The sequence below is a fragment of the Schistocerca serialis genome, chromosome 1 (genome assembly GCF_023864345.2).
Source record: "Schistocerca serialis cubense isolate TAMUIC-IGC-003099 chromosome 1, iqSchSeri2.2, whole genome shotgun sequence".
Classification (NCBI taxonomy): domain Eukaryota; kingdom Metazoa; phylum Arthropoda; class Insecta; order Orthoptera; family Acrididae; genus Schistocerca; species Schistocerca serialis.
In genome coordinates, this window is record NC_064638.1 from 202,820,884 (window position 1) to 202,843,968 (window position 23,085).

General features: G+C 39.5%; 1 protein-coding gene across 1 annotated transcript in view; it reads right to left on the reverse strand.

The window, feature by feature from the left end:
* Nucleotides 1-592: 592 nt before the first annotated feature.
* LOC126459299 (piwi-like protein Siwi) overlaps nt 593-23,085 on the reverse strand; it is a 270,625-nt gene continuing 248,132 nt past the window's right edge. The window contains exons 14-15 of the mRNA XM_050095855.1: nt 20,378-20,537; nt 593-782 (exon numbers count right to left, since the gene is read on the reverse strand). Of these exons, the coding sequence (XP_049951812.1) occupies nt 20,421-20,537 (117 nt within the window). The 3' untranslated portion in view covers nt 593-782; nt 20,378-20,420. The remainder of the gene's footprint in view (nt 783-20,377; nt 20,538-23,085) is intronic.

Sequence of the window (23,085 nt, forward strand, 5' to 3'; positions counted from 1 at the left end):
AAAAACAAACATCTTACAAGTTTTGTTATAATTAATTACTGTAGTACTTCATTACAACAACCAAATCAGATTTAATATTTTCAATGAGTTAAAAAGAGTTAATTTTCCAACTGATATGTCACACATTTGTAGCATTAGTTAACTTTCCTTACATAACCATTGGTGTCATTACAAGAAACAACAAACATTATATAAAACCACAGGAATTACTAATCCAGTATCTACGTAATTTATTCATTCATTAATTTACAGATACTGAATCAGTTTTTTCCTTGCCGCAATAATACATAATTTCCACACAGATTGCATAAAAAAGTTCTTAACAAAAGTTGTGAGATAGATACTGCAAGAAGTGAAAAACTCACACAATTTCTAAACAACACATAATCAGTTGGTTTCAGTTCCGCACTATGTTCATTAGAATTACATATTTAAGAACACACTATTACTTACACATGTTGTATATGAACTGTTACAGAATAACAGTGATTTGTGAATTTCACTTCCTTGACAAAGTTTACTTTTAATTATGTACACTTTCTTCACGTTTTTTTATTTTTATTTATTTATTTATTTATTTATTTTTATTATTATAGACAGCACAACTACAACTGATGAAGGAAACAATGAAAGCTTGTACCAGAAGCACCATTTTCAGCATTGCACCTCAAAAACAATTATATGTGATTTGTTGTTAATTCTAATTTTTTTGCCTTTAAGGAGGAAAAACTCCTTCTGTTAGTAGTAGGTACATGATAATAGAATCATCATGTTTCATCAGCCTGAAAATTAACAAAAATGGAAGAAAATTTAAAGGACCTTCTTAGCACAAATTCCAGGAATTTCAACAATATACAGGGTGTCTCAATAAGAATGACCTGATTATGGACAGTAATAATTATGAAACATGGGACGTGTCAGCAAGGAAATGTGTGCTGTTTCAATGGTCACTGCCTAGAATTTCAAAAAATCGCTATTAGATGTCAGTCAGTTTGCTTGTCAGTCACATGTAAGATGGCATCCGCTCAACAGACGCCTTTTGTGTGCTGTAGTTTGCAAATAGTGATTCAGTGATTTTGATACAGTGTGCTTTTTGTCACTGCACCCAAAAACATCCATCATTGGTATCACCAATTTGAAGAGACAGGAAGCCTGTGCAAAGGTCAAGAGTCCAGGTCTACCACCCAGTTCTTGTCAGAACACGGTGGAAAGAATTCAGCAAATGTTTGAGAGGAGCCCATGAAAAGTCTACTCGTCGCACAAGCAGAGAACTACCAATCCCTCGTACAACTGTGTGGTGAGTTCTAAGGCACTGTTTGGTCTATAAACCTTACAGACTACAATTAGTGCAAGCTGTTGGGTTGGTGATAAAAGGAATGGGCTGGCTTTAGCAATGCTCCCCTTTACCTTGTGACATAGAAGAAGTGAAGAACAGAATAACAGCCAGCATAACTTTTGTAAAAGCAGATAGATACACTGTGTAAAGTTTATGACGAATTAAACAACTGTCTAGTTGTTGATCAGCTGCTGCTGATGGACACGTAACTCATTTGTAAGAGCATAGCTACAACTTTAAAATGTTGTGAGTATTTTGCAATTCAGCCCATGACTATAGCATGCTTTTATCGATAAATACAAAGTTTTGAAATCAGATGAATCTTTTTGAAACACCATGTAGTATAAAATTCAAGTGCAACACAATACAGTGCCACAAAAAAATTTTCATTGGTGTTATTCTGTTCTATTTATTTCTGATATGGGATCGTCAATACACATCTTTACTTTACACTATAGATATAGAGGTGATAAAAATTTCAAATCCTAACAACAGAACACTGCCAATTATTTGTACTGTTGCAGACTGTAGCTTTCTGTGCTCTTATAGTTACTTCAAGCTTTCTGATCAAGAAAACATTACATCCCTTCGAGAATTCTGAAATTAAACTGGACATTGACTTCACTGATGAAGATGAGGATTGTTTACTAGAGAGCAGTGAAGATGAAGGTGTGGACACTGTGAATTAGGAATGGTTAGCGGAAGAGAATGCAGATGCTGATGCACATCACATCTCGCCTCATCAATCATAGCATGCCCATTTGAATGCATCTACTCAGATGGTCACTAGGAATGCGACCAAGTGGAATAATATCTATTTCTGATCAATAATCTTCTGGAAGGAGATTGGCTGTGAATGTTCTAAAGTAAGGAAGTCCCACTACTTGCACATACCAATGAATAGACAACTCTGTCATCAATGCTTTCCTTCTAATTTTTAATGAAGTAATGGTACATCTCATGAACAAATGCACGGAATCAAATAATCAAAAAGTACTAAAGAGCAATGATTGGACCATATCACTTAAAGAACTGAAAAATATGATAGCCATCTTAAATGCTTTGAGTGTCATCTGTACGAAAGATGTGTTTCAGATCATCTGTGGTTATTTCCTTGGGGCCTGCTTTCATCACGGATATTTAGCCACAAGTTGGATTTCAGTAATTTCTAAGATTTCACCATTTTGAAGAAAACTCCGGGTTGAATGCATGCCAGCCAACGAATTTGATCTTGTATCTGAAATTTTGAGAAAGTTAATATCAAACAGTATTTGTTCTTACAGTTCTGGAAGAAACATAACCACAATCAAGCAGTTATTACCAAGCAAAATAAAATGCAGGTTTCCACGAGTCATGGCCCACAAAGCCAACAAATATGGTCCCAAATTTTGAATTGTTGCCCTGTAGCAAAATACCTTACGTATCTTAAACTTTCCGAAATCAAAGAAAAAACATGACAAAAAACAACTTCTCCATGTCTTCTCGGCTTGCTAAAATGTTTAAAGAAAACTTCATAAGCTGGTACAATGAAGAAGATTGTGAGATTGCTTATGAGGTAAAGCACCATCATGCACCAGATGCATGATGGACTACACTGTGACAGTATACTAATGAAAGAAGAAAAAAATGTTATTCTTCTGGGAACAATGCATTTCCAAGTACCTATAGGTAAAAAAGGGAAGAAGAAACCTGATACCATAACATTCTACAATTCAACAAATTTCAGGTTGCATATGGTTGGTCAAATGAACCTTAAATAAGATGGCCAATGCATGCTTTCTATATCATATACATGGTAGCAACAAATGCATGTCTTATACGGAACAGTAATGAACACGAAAATGGAAAGAAGTAGTTCATACTTCAGCTGTGAATGAACTCAAGGGAACAAAAGAGCAGGAATAACATACAAAAGAAGAGGACACGGGACTAAAATAATCTAGAAAGTGGAAGTACTACCTAATAAGTTTCTGAAAAGACCACAAGTATATTTAAGTGGCACAATGCCATGTGCACAAAAAGTTCATCCTGAACAAAAGTTACCAGAGCTGTCATCCATTTGCTTCCAATGACTTGAGCAGAAAGTACAACAAAGCCATGTGTAGAACACATGTAACTATAATATGGATCATATCTAGTAAATTTGTCTAGAAGGTTCAAGAAATAGTAAACATGAAAATGTACACTTCAGAAAATTTCTTAGCATGAGTAATGATACATCAGTATGATATTTTTTGCTGAAATATGTAAGTACTGTGTTAATTATTTTCTTATATAATTATTGTTACAACTTTCAAAAAGGAAGAAATTAACAGACAATAAAATATAGCACTTAAGTCAGATATAAAGATATTTTTCTGCCATTTTGGGAATGTCAGAAACACTGTCTTTCTAGTGTTAGTACAATTTGTAAAGGGAAAGCTGTATCATTCTTGTGAAATGCAATTCTTCAGTTAAATAAAGCAATGACATCTACTGTCAGGGGAACTCAAGTTGATTCAATATTTTTTGATTTCCAGAATGCTTTTGAAACTGTTCCTCACAAGTTATTTCTAATTAATTTCCATGCCTATGGAGTTTCATCTCAGCTGTTGTGGTGTAATAAGCATGAGATGTGTTCTGAATTCTTCAGTACAGACAGATATCACTAATTTCAGTTCATAAATCAGAAAGTTTGTATAACACTGTACTCAATAAAATTCAGTATTTTGTGCATAAATACAATGGTGTCTAAAATAAAAGCAACGAACTACTACCGTATTTACTCGAATCTAAGCTGCACTTTTTTTCCGGTTTTTGTAATGCAAAAAACCACCTGCAGCTTAGAATCGAGTGCAAAGCAAGCGGAAGTTCTGAAAAATGTTGGTAGGTGCCGCCACAACTAACTTCTGCCATCGAATATATGTAGTGCTACACAGGCATGCTATGTAGGCACAAAGATAAATACTGGCGCCAAAACCTCTGCATCAGTAAATAAATTAAAAAAAAAAAAGGTGGAAGACGAGCTTTTTTCTCCGCCCCGAGTTTCTACCACTGCATTTTCATACATTATCCAACGAAGTAAATACAAATTCCGTATTGTTAATCTTCGAATGTAGCAGAATTTCAATGTACTACGAAAATAGACTGTTCGGGATGTTTGTCAGTATGGCCAACTCTACATTCTGAATTTTTTCATACCTGTGAGAAGAGATGGTTGCTAATAGGAACCTGATGAAATGTGAATCACATGCAGTATTCTCTTCACCATAAGACTAATACAAATATAAACATTTTGCTATGTATTCTTTTGTGTTTGCTGTTATCTCATTTAAATCCTGTCTGCCTAATAAACTACGAAACTAGAGTGAGACAACAACAAAAGAGGAAGAATAAGTGAGACAACAACGAAGGAGGAAGAATATACGTATCGTGTCATGTTTATATTCATATTATTCTTATGCCTAATAGTGATACAGTCAGAAATGAAGCACGGCAACTGACTAGATTTTTAAATCTAAGATGACTAATTTCTGTGCAGAATTTGATGTACTACAGAAGCGGCCGCAAAGATTTTCAAATGGAGAAAAATTTTCGCCTAACTCTCATTCAGAACATGTTCTATCATACACAGTCTATTATTTGGTTCTTGTTGATCACTATCAAAGAAAGCAGCAGTGTAAGTAACAACAAATAGCAATCTCTTGCCATTGTTTCGCTAATGAGACGATTACTCTCTTTTTAAAAAAAAAAAAAATTTGTAAGCGGCAGTAGCGCGCACAAAAGCAAGGCATGCCGCGAGCGACTGTAGGCTGTAAACACGCACTATCAGAATGTGACAAACAATGCATGACACAGTACAGTAATGCATTTTCAGCTTAGAGTGACGTAAACACCTATAACAAAGAAAACGGCACTTATCAGATCAAAGCAAAATAAGCAATCGATTCAAACCAGACGAAGCATGTGAAAAAGGAAGGATACCTGTATAAATACGGACGGAGCGCCTGACGCGTAGCAATGGCTACCTGGTAAAGCTTAACTGCTAAGATTACGACTGAAACTAAACTACTGTAGCTGTATCGTCATTCATTCGACCTAAATTGTGTCTCATATTACAATGGACCAACCCTGTTTCGATTTGGAGGTGCAGTCTAAAACTTTTCTCTCCCCTTGAATTTCGAGTCTCAAATTTCAGGGGCGGCTTAGATTCGGGATTCCCCCCCCCCCCCCCTTTATTTCGAGTCTCATTTTTCAGGTGCGGCTTAGATTTGAGTGTGGCTTAGGTTCAAGTAAATATGGTATTTCCCCATCCTGCACCTAATTCAGGGTATAATCATACAAACTGTCAACAAATGTCATTATGATTGTGTTCTGCATGGAAGATGGCATTCCAATCAATGGGCAACCATACAGCAATGGCATCAGGGCACCTATCGAGTGGGGTCATGTTTGTAGGCTAGGCTCACACCGACAACTGCTGTGTACAAAGTCACAGACGGTGCAGTATGGCACAGAGAAGATGCCTACAGACACTCTGCTGTGGAGGGCCATAGAAAGAATGGAAGCAGGAGTGTCACAAACTGATGTGGCCTGATGGCTTAATGTGAATTTTCCTGTTGTTCCTTGGATGAGGTGACAGTTTATAGAGACTGAAACCGTATTCCGGAGACCAGGACAGGGCTGACCACATGTGACATCAGAAAGAGTGGACCATTATTTGGCTGTAAGGGCATGAAGGGTACCACCTCAGCACATGACTGCAGCTGGCACCTGACCTCATAGCATCCACTGGATGTGTTGTATTGAGGCAAACGGTGTACAGAATGCTTCAGCAGAGTGGCCTTTATTGTTGGAGACCTGCTGTCTGTTTATCTCTGGCGTTTCTTCACAGAAGGGCACGTCTTGGATTGTAACTGTCAACATGCCACCCGGATGGTCGAACGCTGGGCCAATGTTCTCACAAATGAGTCCTGATTTGATCTGGAGAGTGATTCTTGACAGATTTGCATCTGGAGGGTACATGGAACACAATTTCAGAATCCAAACACTATGGAAAGAGACTAATATCGAGGAGGATCCCTAATGATGTGGGCAGGGATTGTGTTGGCCACTCGAACACCTCTTCATGAAATTGTGTAGGTGAATCAGCAAGATTTAACTGATGTCAGGTATTGCGATGAGATCTTGGGATCTCATGCATAGTTGTTGGCGCTGTGGGCCCAGACTTTGTCTTAATGGAAGATAATGCTTGACCTCGTAGAACACAGATGGTTTATGTTTTTTTGGAAATGGAAGATATTGCATGCATGGCATGGCCTGCTCACTCTCTCAATTTGAATCCAACAGAGCATGTATGGGATACACTAGGTAGACATGCTGCATCACATCAGCACCCACCAACCATTCTCCAAGACTTGTAAGCAGCTCTGCAGGGAGAATGGGCATTATTGTCTCAACATGAGATTGATGATATCATTCACAGCATGTCCTGCTGTTGTCACGTCTGCACCAGAATAAAATGAAGCCAACTTCAAGACAATCAGCTAAGTAAGAAGTTATATTTTAATAAAAAGAATATAACCTTCAATATAACTCCATCCATAATAATGAGCAGCACCCATACTGAGCACATTAACCAGTTGTCAGAATGTGTGGGCCAATCTATTAAGCTGGAGAAAAAATAAATTGTCTACTGTTACGCATGTTGCAGTTGATTATGTTCTGCATTCTTCACACTGATTCTACTTTACTATCACCTGTTTATTCTGTTTTATGGCAAAATAAATGCAACCTTCCAAAATTTCCGTTTGTTGCTTTAATTTTGGACACCAATGTATTTACGGCTTATGTGTTCAGTACAAATTTTGAAGTTTTAACATAAAAATCTGCAAATTTAAATCTACCAAATTTTGATAAGCATATCTTTTCTTCAGATGTTTTCTTTGTACTGTGTACATTTGGCAAGGAGTTTTGAATAATGGAGGCAAATCATGTTTATGATGTGGCAGAAAGCAGACACTGTAGTTGTAATTGATAGCTTAATAAAAAGAATATAACCTTCAATATAACTCCATCCATAATAATGAGCAGCATCCATTACATGGACAAGACATTGTACAGACAGTACTGAATTGGTATACTACATCACTGTCAAAAATGTTCAAATATGTGTGAAATCTTATGGGACTGCTAAGGTCATCAGTCCCTAAGCTTACACACTACTTAACCTAAATTATCCTAAGGACAAGCACACACCCCTATGCCCGAGGGAGGACTCGAACCTACACTGGGACCAGCTGCGCAGTCCATGACAGCAGTGCCTTAGACCGCTCGGCTAATCCCGCGTGGCTGTCTTACAGCACTGAATTGGTATATTTCACATATTAATATTAATACTGTACAAAAAATATATAATGACAGATGTATTTTTTTTCCCAAATAAACTAAAGTGAAAAAAATTGTAATGAATGCAATAGTCAACACAATGGAGATGAAATGGAAAAGCAATTAAGATCTGTGAACAATAGGACAAGAGATCAAAGCAGATACAACTGGACACACTACAGTTTTAAAGTTAAGTACATAATTTCAGCTTTCTTCTTTAGCTGTATCTTCAGAGTAGGAGACAAAAAGAGTGATGTTTGGTTTAGTTCGGGGCATGTTTGAGGAGGACAATTCAGGGATAGGATTTCAGAACCAGAGTACAGAAGATTCAGTAGACTCAGTTACAACAATTTGTGATAGGCAAGACAAAGGTCATAAAATTCCCCTGAATGGTGGGGAAAAAAAAATAATGAAATTTATGAATCATGTGAGAAAAAGGTTGGGTTGATGATGTAATTGTGTTTCTGGGTAACTTGTGTAATGACCATAACAATATAAATAGCAATGACATTTCTGGCTTAAATATTAATTGTATGAAGAAAGTAAGTAACTTAACTAGAGCAAGGAAAAAAGTATTCAGAACAGCAAGGGCATGGAATGCAGAGAAGTCGAAAAAGATGTTCTAGACGAAGACACTGATACAAAGACAGATGAAGAAACAGGATATGCTTATGACTATGTGAAAATAGGGAATTGGTAGGGAAAAGCACTGCTTGCATTCAATGTTACAGACTTGAAGGAGAGACATAATCAAACCTAAACTTACACAGGAGGAAAAAAAAGATGCTTGTGAAAACATGAATAGGTTGCTGTTTATGAAAGAAGAAAGTCATGTAACAGGGGACAACACAGAATTAGAAGCTGAAGGAGTTCATGAAAACAACTGAGAAGTACCTGAGACTATGGGGTAGAGTGAGGAATAGAAGAATGGGCTGAAAGGTAGCTAAGACTATTTGTAATGACATTTGCAGAAACGACAATCATGATGATAATTTGAAACTGGTGAAAACTTGCTGTGTTAAATAGAGCTTTGAGAAAGTTGATAAATATTATAAAATGTAAAAGGGAATTTTATTTAGAATACCCAATTTAGATGACTGGAGACTGTGTTGGCCACAACAGCATACTGAAGAACTTATTATGTATATTTATGCAATCCCAAATTCCTGGAACCATTAACAAACATTAAACTCTTGCCCTTCAGGAACTAAAGCAATATGCACAACACCATCTCCAAAAACTTTCCAACCTGCTCACTTCCTATTCTCGCCTTGGACTACCATTGTCCACTACCTCTACAACAACCTCCAAATCTCCCCCATGTCCCCTCAAAGCTGACAAACCCAGTCTTGCAGAGCTGCTACCCTCAAAGCTGACAAACCCAGTCTTGCAGAGCTACTACATTTACCCCACTCTCCAAAACTGCCCCCCATCACCCCACAGAAACCAGAACCTAAACAGATCCATAACACAGTCATGAACCTTACCTCCAAAAGCCTTAGCCTAACAGAAGTATCAGTCCTTTCCCAAATTTAATCATGCAGGACTTGTTAAAGACCTTCTCTGCTTCTCCCAGTCCCCATGTGGAAACACTTTTTTTCCACCAACCCTTCTAATCAGATTCAACCTAAGAGCAATGTTGAACCCTGCCCGAATCAGTTCACTCCTCCATCCAACTGTGATCCACTCCCACTGCCCCAAAACCACTCCCTGTTAACTTTCCAGAATTTCTTAGCCTTGACCCTTGTCTCATCATCATTCCCGAAATCCCTCAACATGCAAACTAGCCTTACATCCCCAGAAAGATCTGCACTCCACCACCTAAAAACTGATCCTGACCTTATAATCCTACCTGCTGACATAGGCTCCACCACTGTTGTTTGAACCACAAGGATTACCTGCCAGGACTCCACCAGCTGTCAGATTCATCCATCTACAAACCCTGCCACAATGACGCCATTCCCCAAATCCAGCAGGATCTCCAGTCTCTCTGCAAATCCTTAGGCCCATCCCAGAGTCTCTCACAGCAGTCCACCTCTCTCTTCACCCCTACCATTCCCCACACTGCTACCTTCTACATGCTTTCTAAAGTCCACAAACACAACCAAGCAGGATGCCCCATTGTGGCCAGTTACTGTGTCCCCACTGAGAGGATCTCTGCTCTTGTAGGCCAAAACCTTCAGCCTATTAGTTGCAACCTACCCTCCGACATAAAAGATACAGTTTCCTCCACTGACTCTCCACAGTTCTTGTTCCTTTACCACATTGTGCCTTCTCATCACTATCGATGTCACCTCCCTTTACATTAACATCCCTAATGCCCCTGGCCTTAATGCTATTGAACACTAACTTCCCAATGGATTCTAAACCAACCACCTCCTTCCCAGCTGCCATCGCCAACTATATCCTCACCCAAAATTACTTCTCCTTTGAAGGCATTACATACAAACAAGTCCAGGGTACAGGTGTGGGCACCAACATGGCACCATCCTATGCCAACCTATCTGTGCGTCATCTAGTGGAATCCTTCCTAAACATGCAGAATCCGAAACCCCTCACCTGGTTCAAATGCACTGATGACATCTTTGTGATCTGGATCAAGAGTGAGGACACCTTATCCACATTCCTCCAGAACCTCCTCAACACTATCTCCCCCACTTGCTTCACATGGCCCTACTCAACCGATCAAAGCCACCTTCCTTTGTATGGACCTCCACCTCAAACAAAGATGGCTATATACACTCCTGGAAATTGAAATAAGAACACCGTGAATTCATTGTCCCAGGAAGGGGAAACTTTATTGACACATTCCTGGGGTCAGATACATCACATGATCACACTGACAGAACCACAGGCACATAGACACAGGCAACAGAGCATGCACAATGTCGGCACTAGTACAGTGTATATCCACCTTTCCCAGCAATGCAGGCTGCTATTCTCCCATGGAGACGATCGTAGAGATGCTGCATGTAGTCCTGTGGAACGGCTTGCCATGCCATTTCCACCTGGCGCCTCAGTTGGACCAGCGTTCGTGCTGGACGTGCAGACCGCGTGAGACGACGCTTCATCCAGTCCCAAACATGCTCAATGGGGGACAGATCCGGAGATCTTGCTGGCCAGGGTAGTTGACTTACACCTTCTAGAGCACGTTGGGTGGTGCGGGATACATGCGGACGTGCATTGTCCTGTTGGAACAGCAAGTTCCCTTGCCGGTCTAGGAATGGTAGAACGATGGGTTCGATGACGGTTTGGATGTACCGTGCACTATTCAGTGTCCCCTCGACGATCAAAAGTGGTGTACAGCCAGTGTAGGAGATCGCTCCCCACACCATGATGCCGGGTGTTGGCCCCGTGTGCCTCGGTCGTATGCAGTCCTGATTGTGGCGCTCACCTGCACGGCGCCAAACATGCATACGACCATCATTGGCACCAAGGCAGAAGTGACTCTCATCGCTGAAGACGACACGTCTCCATTCGTCCCTCCATTCACGCCTGTCGCGACACCACTGGAGGCAGGCTGCACGATGTTGGGGCGTGAGCGGAAGACGGCCTAACGGTGTGCGGGACCGTAGCCCAGCTTCATGGAGACGGTTGCGAATGGTCCTCACCAATACCCCAGGAGCAACAGTGTCCCTAATTTGCTGGGAAGTGGCGGTGCGGTCCCCTACGGCACTGCGTAGGATCCTACGGTCTTGGTGTGCATCCGTGCGTCGCTGCGGTCCGGTCCCAGGTCGACGGGCACGTGCACCTTCCGCCGACCACTGGCGACAACATCGATGTTCTGTGGAGACCTCATGCCCCACGTGTTGAGCAATTCGGCGGTATGTCCACCCGGCCTCCCGCATGCCCACTATACACCCCCGCTCAAAGTCCGTCAACTGCACATACGGTTCACGTCCACGCTGTCGCGGCATGCTACCAGTGTTAAAGACTGCGATGGAGCTTCGTATGCCACGGCAAACTGGCTGACATTGACGGCGGCGGTGCACAAATGCTGCGCAGCTAGCGCCATTCGACGGCCAACACCGCGGTTCCTGGTGTGTCCGCTGTGCCGTGCGTGTGATCATTGCTTGTACAACCCTCTCGCAGTGTCCGGAGCAAGTATGGTGGGTCTGACACACCGGTGTCAATGTGTTCTTTTTTCCATTTCCAGGAGTGTATGTACTTCCGTCCATATCAAACCTACCAACCATTGGCAATACCTCCACTTCGACAGCTGCCACCCATTCCATACCAAGAAGTTCCTTCCATACAGCCTAGCCACCCAGGGCCATCGAATCTGTAGTGATGAGCCGCCCCTGTTGAAATATACTGAGGATCTAGGCTTTTACAAATTGTAATTACCTTGGTACACAAGCAGATCTCTCGCAAAGCCCCACTGTCCAGCCACAGAGGAGCATTCCCCTCATAACTTAGTACCACCCAGGACTGGAGCAACTGAATTACATTCTCTGCCAGGGTTTTCAGAGGACTACTTCCCTCATGACTCAGTACCACCCAGGACTAGGGCATCTGAATTACATTCTCTGCCAGGGTTTCAACTACCTGTCACCCCCTAAAATGAGAAATGTCCTATGATCTATCCTTCCAACTTCTTTGACAGTGGTATTCTGCTGCCCACTGAACCTACATGATATTCTCATCCATCCCTACACAACCCCTGCTCCTAACCCCTTCCCTCATGGCTCATATCCATGTAATAGACATAAATGCAAGCCCTGTCCCATACATCCTCCCAACACCACCTGCTCTAGTCCGATCACAAACATCATCTATCCCACCAGTGGCAGGGCTACCTGTGAAAACAGTCATCTACAAGCTAAGCTGCAACCATTGTGCTGCATTTTAGTTGGGCATGACAACCAACAAGCTGTCTGTCTGCATGAATGACCACTGACAAACTGTGGCCAAGAAACAACTGGACCACCTTGCTTGTTGAGGAGCACACTCCCCAACACAATGTCCTTCATTTCAGTGAATGCTTCACAGCCTGTGCCATCTGGATTCTTCCCATCAACACCAGCTTTTCTGAATTGCGCAGGTGGGAACTCTTCCTGCAATATATCCTGCATTCCCGTAACCCTCCTGGCCTCAGCCTTTGTTAGTCATCTAGCCGTTGCCCTATTACCATTCCAGCACTACACAGCTCCCATTCCATAAATGCACCCAGTATTTTTACTTCTCTCCTTTTCCACTAATCCCCATCACCACCACTCTCTGTCTAACCTCCTGATTGCATCCAGCTGCTCCACTCTCCACCTCGCCCCTCCACACTCCCAGCTGCACTTTAATCTCCCCCCACTACTACCCTGCTCCCCCTCCCCACCCCAGCCTCCTCCTTACCCCCTCCCGGTTGCCTCTCCCATAATGCACTGCTACTCACAGTCTGGCTCCAGCTGCCAGAGACAGTGATTATTTGTGTGAGTTGCATTTGGGCATACCAAGAACTACCATGGTAAACATATTTCCAAAATATATCAAATTCTCTCCTGCTAGAAAAGCAAACACTGATTTGAAAATAGATAAGGACTACTTGCATATGTAGGTACACCTCAAGCAATGATGTTCAGTAATGGATCACATTTGGTCTCAAATTCATGGAAGGCAAATTAAAGGTCAAGAGTAAAATACATTTTAATATTTGCTTATCATCCAGGCAGTCATCCTGTCATAAGGTGTATGAGGGAAATCAGTAGGATACTGCTTACTGCAGTTACAAACACCCATTCTGGACTGAACATGTGGCCAACTTTGAAGACGTGATGAACAGTTTGCAACGTAGTTCTACTTGAGGTATTGGCAAACCCAACCCCAATGCTTACCTTCTGATTTATTTGAAATCTTGAAAGTTTTTTGGACTAGGAATTTTACTGAACTGAAACCTCTTCTGGAATTTCGCTGTATGGTATGGGATCCTTACCTCACAGAATTGATAGAGGACACTGAAGCTCCTTACCACACATAATTGACAGAGGATACTAATGACATTCAATAACGGACTGCCGATATTGAATTATCATTAATCTGAGGACAGGAGAAGAAAGTAGGAATGGCAGTTATTAAAACAGAGGCATTTATTGTTGTGTTGAGATCTTTTCATGAAATTTCAACCAATGAACTTTCTCCTCCAATTGTCAAAACAAACTGTTGACCTGATCAACTTTCTCCTCCAACTGTCAAAACAAACTGTTGATCCCCACCTTTGTTGGGACAGATGGCCATTGCAATAAAATAAAACACAGATACAGGTGCTCATTTTTCACCACATGCTATTCGACAGTGGAAAGGTCAAGGCTGAGCCCAGGCTCCGTGCCACTAATGAAGTGATTGCTTTTGCTGACATCTTTTGCAATAACGACTGCGCCAATCAATGGTATCACGTACAGAAAGAAAGAGCAGTTGGTGCTACTGAGGACTCACTCGTGAGCATTTCAGACGACTTCTTGAGCTCTTATTCATGATGGCAGACAATCAAAGGTGTTGTCGATTGTTGCAGACAAATGCGAAATACACTCATTGTGTGTTTCCGCAAAGTGATCTTTTATTAATAGCTTACTACTGACTTTTTTGCACTGAAATTATATCTACTTTTATTATATAACACTACCACTTGTCATGCTGTTTTACAATGAACTGCTACTTTCAGTCATTTAATCGACTTTCAACACCACAAAGTACTAAAGCTATAGGGATTCTCAATCTACATGTATGATGTTGCTGTTGCGATCCTTGTTCCAAAGACTGATTTGACGCGGCTCTCCGTGATTTTCTATCCTGTGCAAGTTTCCTCATCTCCAAATACTACTGCAATCTACATCCTTCTGAATCAGCTTACTATTTTGGTCTCCCACTATGATTCTGGCTGATGTCTCAGAATGTTTCCTATCAACTGATCCCTTCTTTTAGTCAAGCTGTGCCACAAATTCCTTTTCTTCCCAATTCTGTTCAGTAACTCCACATCAGTTACACAATCCACACATCTAATCTTCAGCATTCTTCTGTGGCACCACATTCCAAAAGTTTCTATTCTATTCTTGTCTAAACTGTTAATCATCCAGGTTTCACTTCCATCCATGGGCACAATCAAAAAAGAAAAAAAAATTCAGAAAGGACTACCTAACACTTAAATTTATATTTGATGTTAACAAATTTCTCTTCTTCAGATATGCTATTCTTATCATTGCCAGTCCATTTTTTATATCCTCTCACTTGAGACATCATGAGTTATTTTGGTGCCCAATTAGCAAAACCTATCTATTACTATAGATGTCGCATTTCCTAATACAATTCCCTAAGAATCCTGTGATTTAATTTGACTACATTCCATTATCGTTGTTTGCTTTTGTTGATATTCATCTTATATCGTGTTCCAAGACACCGTTCATTCTGTTCAACTGATTTTCCAAGTCTTTTGCTGTCTCTGAGAGATTTATAATGTCATCACAAATTATTCTATGGTTTCCTTTACTGCTTGCTCACTGTACCTTGAATAGCATTGGGGATAGGCTACAAACCTGCCTCACTCCCTTTTCAACCACAGCTTCACTTTCATGACCCTCAACTCTTACAAGTGGCGTACAGTTTCTGTACAAGTTAGAAATAGTCTTTTGCTCCCTGTATTTTAATGCTGTTTCCTTATGCTTTTACTTTCGTGCTGTTACTTTCAGAATTTCAAAGAGAGTATTCCAGTCAACACTGGCAAAGCTTTCTCTAAGTCTACAAATGTAGGTTTGCCTTTTCTTGACATAGCTTCTAATAGAAGGCATAGGGTCACTTCTGCTTCACGTGTTCCTACATTTCTCTGGAATGCAAAATGATCTTCCCCAATGTTGGCTTCTACCAGTTTTTCCATTCTTCTGTAAAGAACTCACGTTTGTATTTTGCAACCACAACCAAACCAATAATTTGGTAATATACAGTAATTTTCACATCTGTCGACACCTGCTTTCTTTGGAATTGAAATTATTATATTCTTCTTGAAGTCTGAGGATATATCGCCTGTCTCATACATCTTGCTCACCAGGCGGTAGAGTTTTGTCAGGGCTGGCTCTCCCAAGGCTATCAGTAATTCTGATGGAATGTTGTCTACTCCCAGGGTCTTCTTTTGACTTAAGTCTGTCAGTGCTCTGTCAAATTCTTCTCATAGTATCATATCTCCCACCTCATCTATGTGCTCTTCAATTTCTACAATATTACCTGCAAATTCATCTCCTTACATAGACCCTTACGTAATCCTTCCACCTTCCCCTTCCTTGCTTAGTACTGGTTTTCTGCCTGAGCTCTTGATTTTCATACAGCTGCTCTCTTCTCTCCAAAGGCCTCTTTACTTTTCCTGTAGGCGCTATCTATCTTGCCCATAGTGATATATGCTTCTAAACCCTTACATTTCTCATCTAGTCATTCCTGCTTAGAATTTTGCACTTCCTAATCAGACTCATTTTTAGAAGTTTCTATTTAGTTTCACCTGCTTCATTTGCTGCATTTTTATATCTTCTACTTTCATCAGTTAAACTTAGTATATCCTATGATATCCAAGGATTTCTAATAGACTGTCATTTTACCTATTTGATCCTCTGCTGCCTTTACTTTTTTATTTCTCAAAGATACCCATTCATCAACTACTGTAATGCTTTCTCCTGTTGCTGTCATGAACTGCCTAATGCTCCCTCTGAAACTCTCAACAACCTCTGGTTCTTTCAACTTATCCAGGTCCCATCTCCTTAATTTCCTACCTTTTTGCAATTTCTTCAGTTCTAATCTATAGTACATAACCAAGAAATAGTGGTCAGAGTCCACATCAGCCCCCGGAAATGTCTTACAACTTAAAATATGGTTCTGAAATCTCTGTGTTACTATTATACTATCTGTCTTAAACCATCTGGTGTCTATAGGTCTCTTCCATGTGTACAACCTTCTTTTGTGATCCTTAAGCCAAGTGTTAGCAATGATTACAGTATGCTCCATGTAAAATTCTACCAGGTGGCTTCTCCTTTCATTCCTTGTCTCCAATTTATATTCCCCTACTATTTTTCCTTCTCTTCCTCTTCCTACTAATGAATGCCAGTCTCCCATCACATTAAAATTTTTGTCTCCCATAACTGTGTGATTAATGTCTTTTATCTTGTCATACATTTTTCAGTATCTGCATCATATGCAGAGCTAACTGGCTCATAAACTTGTAATACTGTTCATAGCAGCTTACTTGCATTCTTATTTTCTTATTAATTATTAAATCTACACTTGCATTACCCCTATTTGATTTTGCCAGTATTCATCTGACCAAAAGTCTTGTTTCTCCTGCCATCAAACTTCACACTAATTCCTACGATGTCTACATTCAGTCTATCCATTTCCCTAAATGTTATACTCTGTTTGTCCGATTAAGGGTCTACCATTCCAAACTCAGACCCACAGAATACCAGTTTTGTTTCTCCCGCTGACGCATCCTCCTGAGTGGTCCTCACCTGTAAATCCGAGGGGGACAATCTTACCAATGGAATATTTTACTCAAGAGGATGCCATCATCATTTAACCACACAGTAGAACTGCATGCCTTCACGAAAAATAATGGCTATAGTTTCCCCTTGCTGTCAACCATATGCAGTACTGACACAGGAAGGCTGTGTTGGTTGATGTTACAAAGCCAGATCAGTCAATCACCCAGTCTGTTGCACCTACAATTACTGGAAAGGTTGCTGCCCCTCTTCAGGAAATACATGTTAGGAGTGTTCATGAAGAATGTTTTTAATTTTCTTTTGAACTGCTAGGAAATCCCAATTTGTTGTTTTATGTTAGATGAGAGCTTGCTGAATATCTTACCACCACAGTACGTAACTTTATTCTGAACAATGAACAAAGCCTACATGAAAATTACTTTTGTGTCTTGTATTATGACTGTGCATATCACATCTGATATGAAACTAGTTTCCATTATAAGCAGCAAAAATCATTAAGGAATAAATGTACTCAGACATGACTAGTAAATAACTGCAAGACCTATAAAAAGACTTTTGCAAGATGTCAGTTTATCTACTTTACAAAATGTTCTTATTGCTTGCCACTATGGCTTCAGTCTTTCCCATAGTGCTCAGAGCCATTTGAATCACTATATGGAAAGGTTCAGTTTGGGCAAATCCTCTTTGTAACAATAAGGAGCAAGATACTGTCACAGAAACAGGAAATATAATCCAAACTGCCATAAACTTATATCTAGACTTGTACGTAGTGGCATACTGTTAATGTACACAAAGTCAATATGTGGAAAGCATACAAAGAGGATAATTTGTAATACTGGAGAACATTGTAATAAGTTAGGATCAGTATTCATAGATCCTGATGACCTTTTTAGTCACAAATGTCTGGGGACTGCCCTTAAATAGGTTTGGCTCTAAGATGTTTATCAGACTTATCAGATCTTACAAAGTAGGGAAAGCTGATACTGCATAACTGAAATGAAAAATCACTCAAGGTCACAAAAACCAAAGACTAAAATGCCTTCCAGAGGAAAAGTGCAGTAAATTTATAAGTACTGATATGGCATGTATTATACAACATCAAATGGTCTAATTGCTGATTGTTTGAATAATAGAAAAATTTTTCTGTAAGAATGCAAAAACGTTAAAGTTATGTGTCTGTATGAGCACTGGTTGACGTAAGATACTTTGAGAGGGGAAGGGGAAGGGGGGGGGGGGGGAATTAAAATTTCAAAGTACCTTCCAGCAATGTAGGAGGAATTTAGCACTCTTGTGTACTTGTTCATTCTAATACCAATTAGAAATTAAGAAATGATTTTAACTATTTAAATGAAGATTATAACTTTGAAAGTTGATGTGTAGAGTTATAATCTGGTTTAAAGTAGTTGGCATTTGACAGATAGCCTGATGGACTACACACACAATCCATACACCAGTGGGAGTCTAGCATTGTTGGTCACCACTATGTTGCTCTGTGTAGTATCTAATTTTGAATGCATTATGAGGTTTGATGACACTAAATGAAAGAGGAGCACACAGGAGATGCTATACAGATTTATTCCATATGTCAAATTCAACGTTTTTACAGACAACAGATCTGTAACTTCATAGTTGTAAGAATTGAATGTTGAAAAAATGTAATGCAATTTTCCAAAGCTTTGGACACACCCACTACTGAGCAAGATATTTTGATAATCAAGGGGGAGGAATCTACTTCACTGAGTTCAATAATTTTCGAGATATGACATAATATGATTGAATCTGCTTCCCAGATGAGAAATGTTTACCCATGAACTCTCTTGTGTCAATCTGTTCAGCTCACAATGATCACTTGCACCCTACATCCTCAAATGTTTGATGGATACAGACTCCATTCAGTCTTCCTCTACAGTATTTACCTTCTCTAACTCCCAATAGTACCATGGAGGTTATCCCCTGATGTTTTACCACATGTCCTATCATTCTCACCCTTCTTCTAGTTGGCGATCTCCAAGTTCCTTTCTTTGCTAATTCTGTGGAGACCCCTTTCATTTCTTATCTTATGAGTCCACCTAATTTTCAACATCCCTGTATAGCAATACATCTCAAGGCACTTTCTCTTCTTTTCCCAGTATTCCACAGCCTGTGATTCACCACCATACAATGCTGAGTTCCACATGCATGTTCTCAGAGACTTCTTCCTCGAATTCATAGAGCCACTTTCAAATTATTTCTTGGCTGTTGCACTCTCACAGAGCATGTGGGTAACATGAATCCCTAAATCGTTCCAGGTGAGTTGTTATTTATCTAATTTTATTACCATTTCCTTATATAGGTGGGAGTCAACAAAATATTCTGGCATTAGGAGAAGAGAGTTGGTGGCTGAAATTTCATGAAAATATCTAGACACTTGAAAAGCACATTTGTTTTAATGAGTACCGCCCCAAGTCACTTAACATATTCATAACACTCACTCCCCCAGTCCATGATTCAGCTATGGTAGAGCCCTGTTCTAAAGCGATTCCCTAGTGAGTATGGTCACTGTTCACCAAAATGCAACAATATTTTGTGGTCATGCATTGGAAATATATAAGCAAAGGTTTCTATACTTCTTAGATCACCGTTTGTATACACATACCTATGATGCCTGTCTACAATGTTTATAGAGATGGAACATAAGAGATTACTGATGCCATTATTTCAACAGGAGAAAAATATTAATGTGAGGTATGCATTTACCATGATTTGGAAGAAGATATATATTTGCCAGCAGCCAAGTTCCATACTCTCCTGCATTTCCACAGTCATCTTCACAACAGAAGCACACAACTACATAACACAATTATGTAGTATACAATTACTGACACAGAAAACTTAAATTTGATACACAATCCATAAATCAGAGAAAGACCAATCACAATTCGACTGCACAACAATTTTGCCATACACACAATGTTGAGTGTTCTACACTGTCACTGAACTCGTTTACTGTTTTAGCAATGTATAAATAATTTTTACTTTGGATTATGCAAAAAGTAGCTTAGTGCTTTTATGTGCTTAAATATAATGTAGTTTTGGTGAAAAGTATAAACGTACAAATATAAGATAACAAATAACACAATCTAATGTCTCACTTTACTTATGGACAGTACAATATATGGAACAATCTCCCACAAATGGATCAGCTGTGTTAAAACATATGAAACTATAAAATACTCACAGTCATACTCACTATCAAGATTCCCATCAAAATACCAAATTCTCTACAGGAAATACAGAAAATCCTCTAATGCATTGCTTGGTCGAGTGTGGAGAGATTGTCCTACCAAGAATGCCAACTTGTGAGCATATTGAACTGGTGCCGGTACTCTCACTGTGCCCTGTGAAGTGTAGAGCACTTATGTTTTTAGAAATTAAAATAAGCCTTCTTCAGAAATTCTGTAAGCAAAACCAGATTACACACTCAAAAATACCTACAAATGAATAAATTAATTTTTTCATTCTGATAAAGCAATGTTTTGTAGAAGAGAGGTGTGTGTGTGTGTGTGTGTGTGTGTGTGTGTGTGTGTCCATATGTTACTATCATGAGAGAGGGAGAGAGAGGGGGGGGCTGTTAGCCATATATTGTGCAGAATTTTAAGTGATTGTACAAGTACTAATAGCCCCTAACAGCTACAACACATGCAATTACTGATAACAGCTTACGTTTTCCCTTTGAATTTAAGTAAACTATGTAATGAAAGTCTGTCGAATTATCCATTCTTTGTGTCAGTATAAGACTGCTTCCAAATACTTGATCTATATCTAATTGATTGCTTCAAGCAGAAGGCTTTTGTTCAAGTAGCCTACATTTTTGCACAGTAAAAGTTTGTTCAGAAGTAAGTTACAGCTATAAAACTGAGTGAAATGTTCTCTCTTTTCATAGCAATCTTTCGATCTACATTTACTTTATCTGCTTTCATCTTGTGATTCAAGTTTTCATATTGAGTTTATTTTTTTAGAAATAATCCACAACATTACTAACATTTATTGAAATCAGAATCATGTTTTATTTCCAGTGCCGTAACAGGTTTTATGAGGAGTAGCTTGTATGACCAACTCTCACACAGCTTCATAGAAGAGCATTAATCAGCTTACTTTTTGACACTTGGTTTAAAAAGCATTCTGGAGCAATTGAGGTACTATAGACAAAGCATAAGGTAGAAATATCTTGCACCTTTTTGTTCCACCTAGAGAACAATTTTCTATAGAAATTACTTAAAACAATGATAAAATTGCTACAGCAGAATATAATTCCATATATGTATTCGACACATTAAATACAATTCCTTGATATGCATATCAGTCACATCTTGTTTCGTTTTTATTTTGACTTTTTTTAGCAATTTTTGCAGCCGTTCTGTCTACGTGTATATCCAGTTCAGTCAGTGAGTTAAAACATGATTTGTATGTGAACAGAATCCATGTGTCTTCATTTTTTATTTTGCTACAATGAATCTTCCTTACAATTAACATACAGTGTCATTTGAAATTTTGAAAGTGACAATATGATCTAAAAGTAATTCTGATGCAGGACTTGGCTCATCTCATTAGAATGACATCAGAAAGCAAAATAGTAACAGTTAATTTCCAGCAACAGTTAATTTTGGCAGTTGGTAGCACAGTGATGGGAGCAACAGATTATGGTTTGGTTTGATAGCTACAGGTGATACTGTGTTCATTTGAATCTGGTAAACAGTATGTTGCCACCACTGAGGATGGCCATACTCAAGTGGAGCAAATACGCATCTTAATTTGGGCTGGAGGAAAAAAGTAACAAACAAACATTACACAAAATTTTTGTTTGCATTTAAATACTTAGTATCATCTCAAACTTAAAATAAAGCCACAGTTCTGCAGCACTAGAGAAAACTATGACCACACAATAAGTATGTAATTGTGGATCTGAGAAACTACTAAATGGGGCTAGATTATACGCTAAACAGGTAGACCTTAACTAGGGACTCTTGATCTGGGATTCATCTAAAGTAATTTTGAGCGGTTTCTTTTTCTTTTTTTATCCCCCTGTCCCTGAAGTGTTCTAGGTTTGGAATACTCCCACAAAAAAACATAAGTTCCACCTCTATTTATTAATATTTTCCTAAACTTAACACAAATGGCTTCCTCTGATCAAAACTGAAGCTCAACATAGACAAAGTGCAAAAATGTCAGTAACCTGGACAAAAATCTTAGAATAAACCTACAGTTTACTGAATGCTTAACAACACAATCATTCTCTTACTGGAATACCCGAATATTCTTTATGATATGATACAGCCCTCCCACTTGACTAAACACTCGGAAATCTCTGACAAACCACGTATAATTTCAAGTCCCTTCAATCTCGTCAGAAGAGTCTGACAGTAACATGTGATACCAACAGTTCCCATGAGCACATTGCCAAACTTAGTGCTGTCCACTGGAGATGACGGTGGTGTGCAGCTGGAAGAAGTGATGGGTCTGTACACGAAGACATCAGTTAACTGGCTGTAACAGAACTACCTGGACTGGGGCTGACAAAGTCCTAAATACTCGCATGGCACAAGTATATTTGCATTCAATTGGCCACACAAGACACAGTGGATGCAGTAGAAGGTCGACAGCAGGAGAGACCACTGTCGCAGTTGTGTGCCCCATCTGTTCCCATGATCGGTGTAGGTGAAGGCACTCTGTGGACTGAACTGAAAATGTCTTGATGGGCCATGCAACTAAGTCACAGTGGCTGTGCTTGCTGCAGCCTGCCTGACAGAGGTATGTTGCTAGGTGGCTTCAGCAGTCATTATTTTCTGCGACATGTCACCCCCACACAAAGAACAACTCCCACAATACAAAGTAGTGCGCATAAAGAAGAATGAAACCTGCCTGAATAAAATGTTTGGACACTGATAT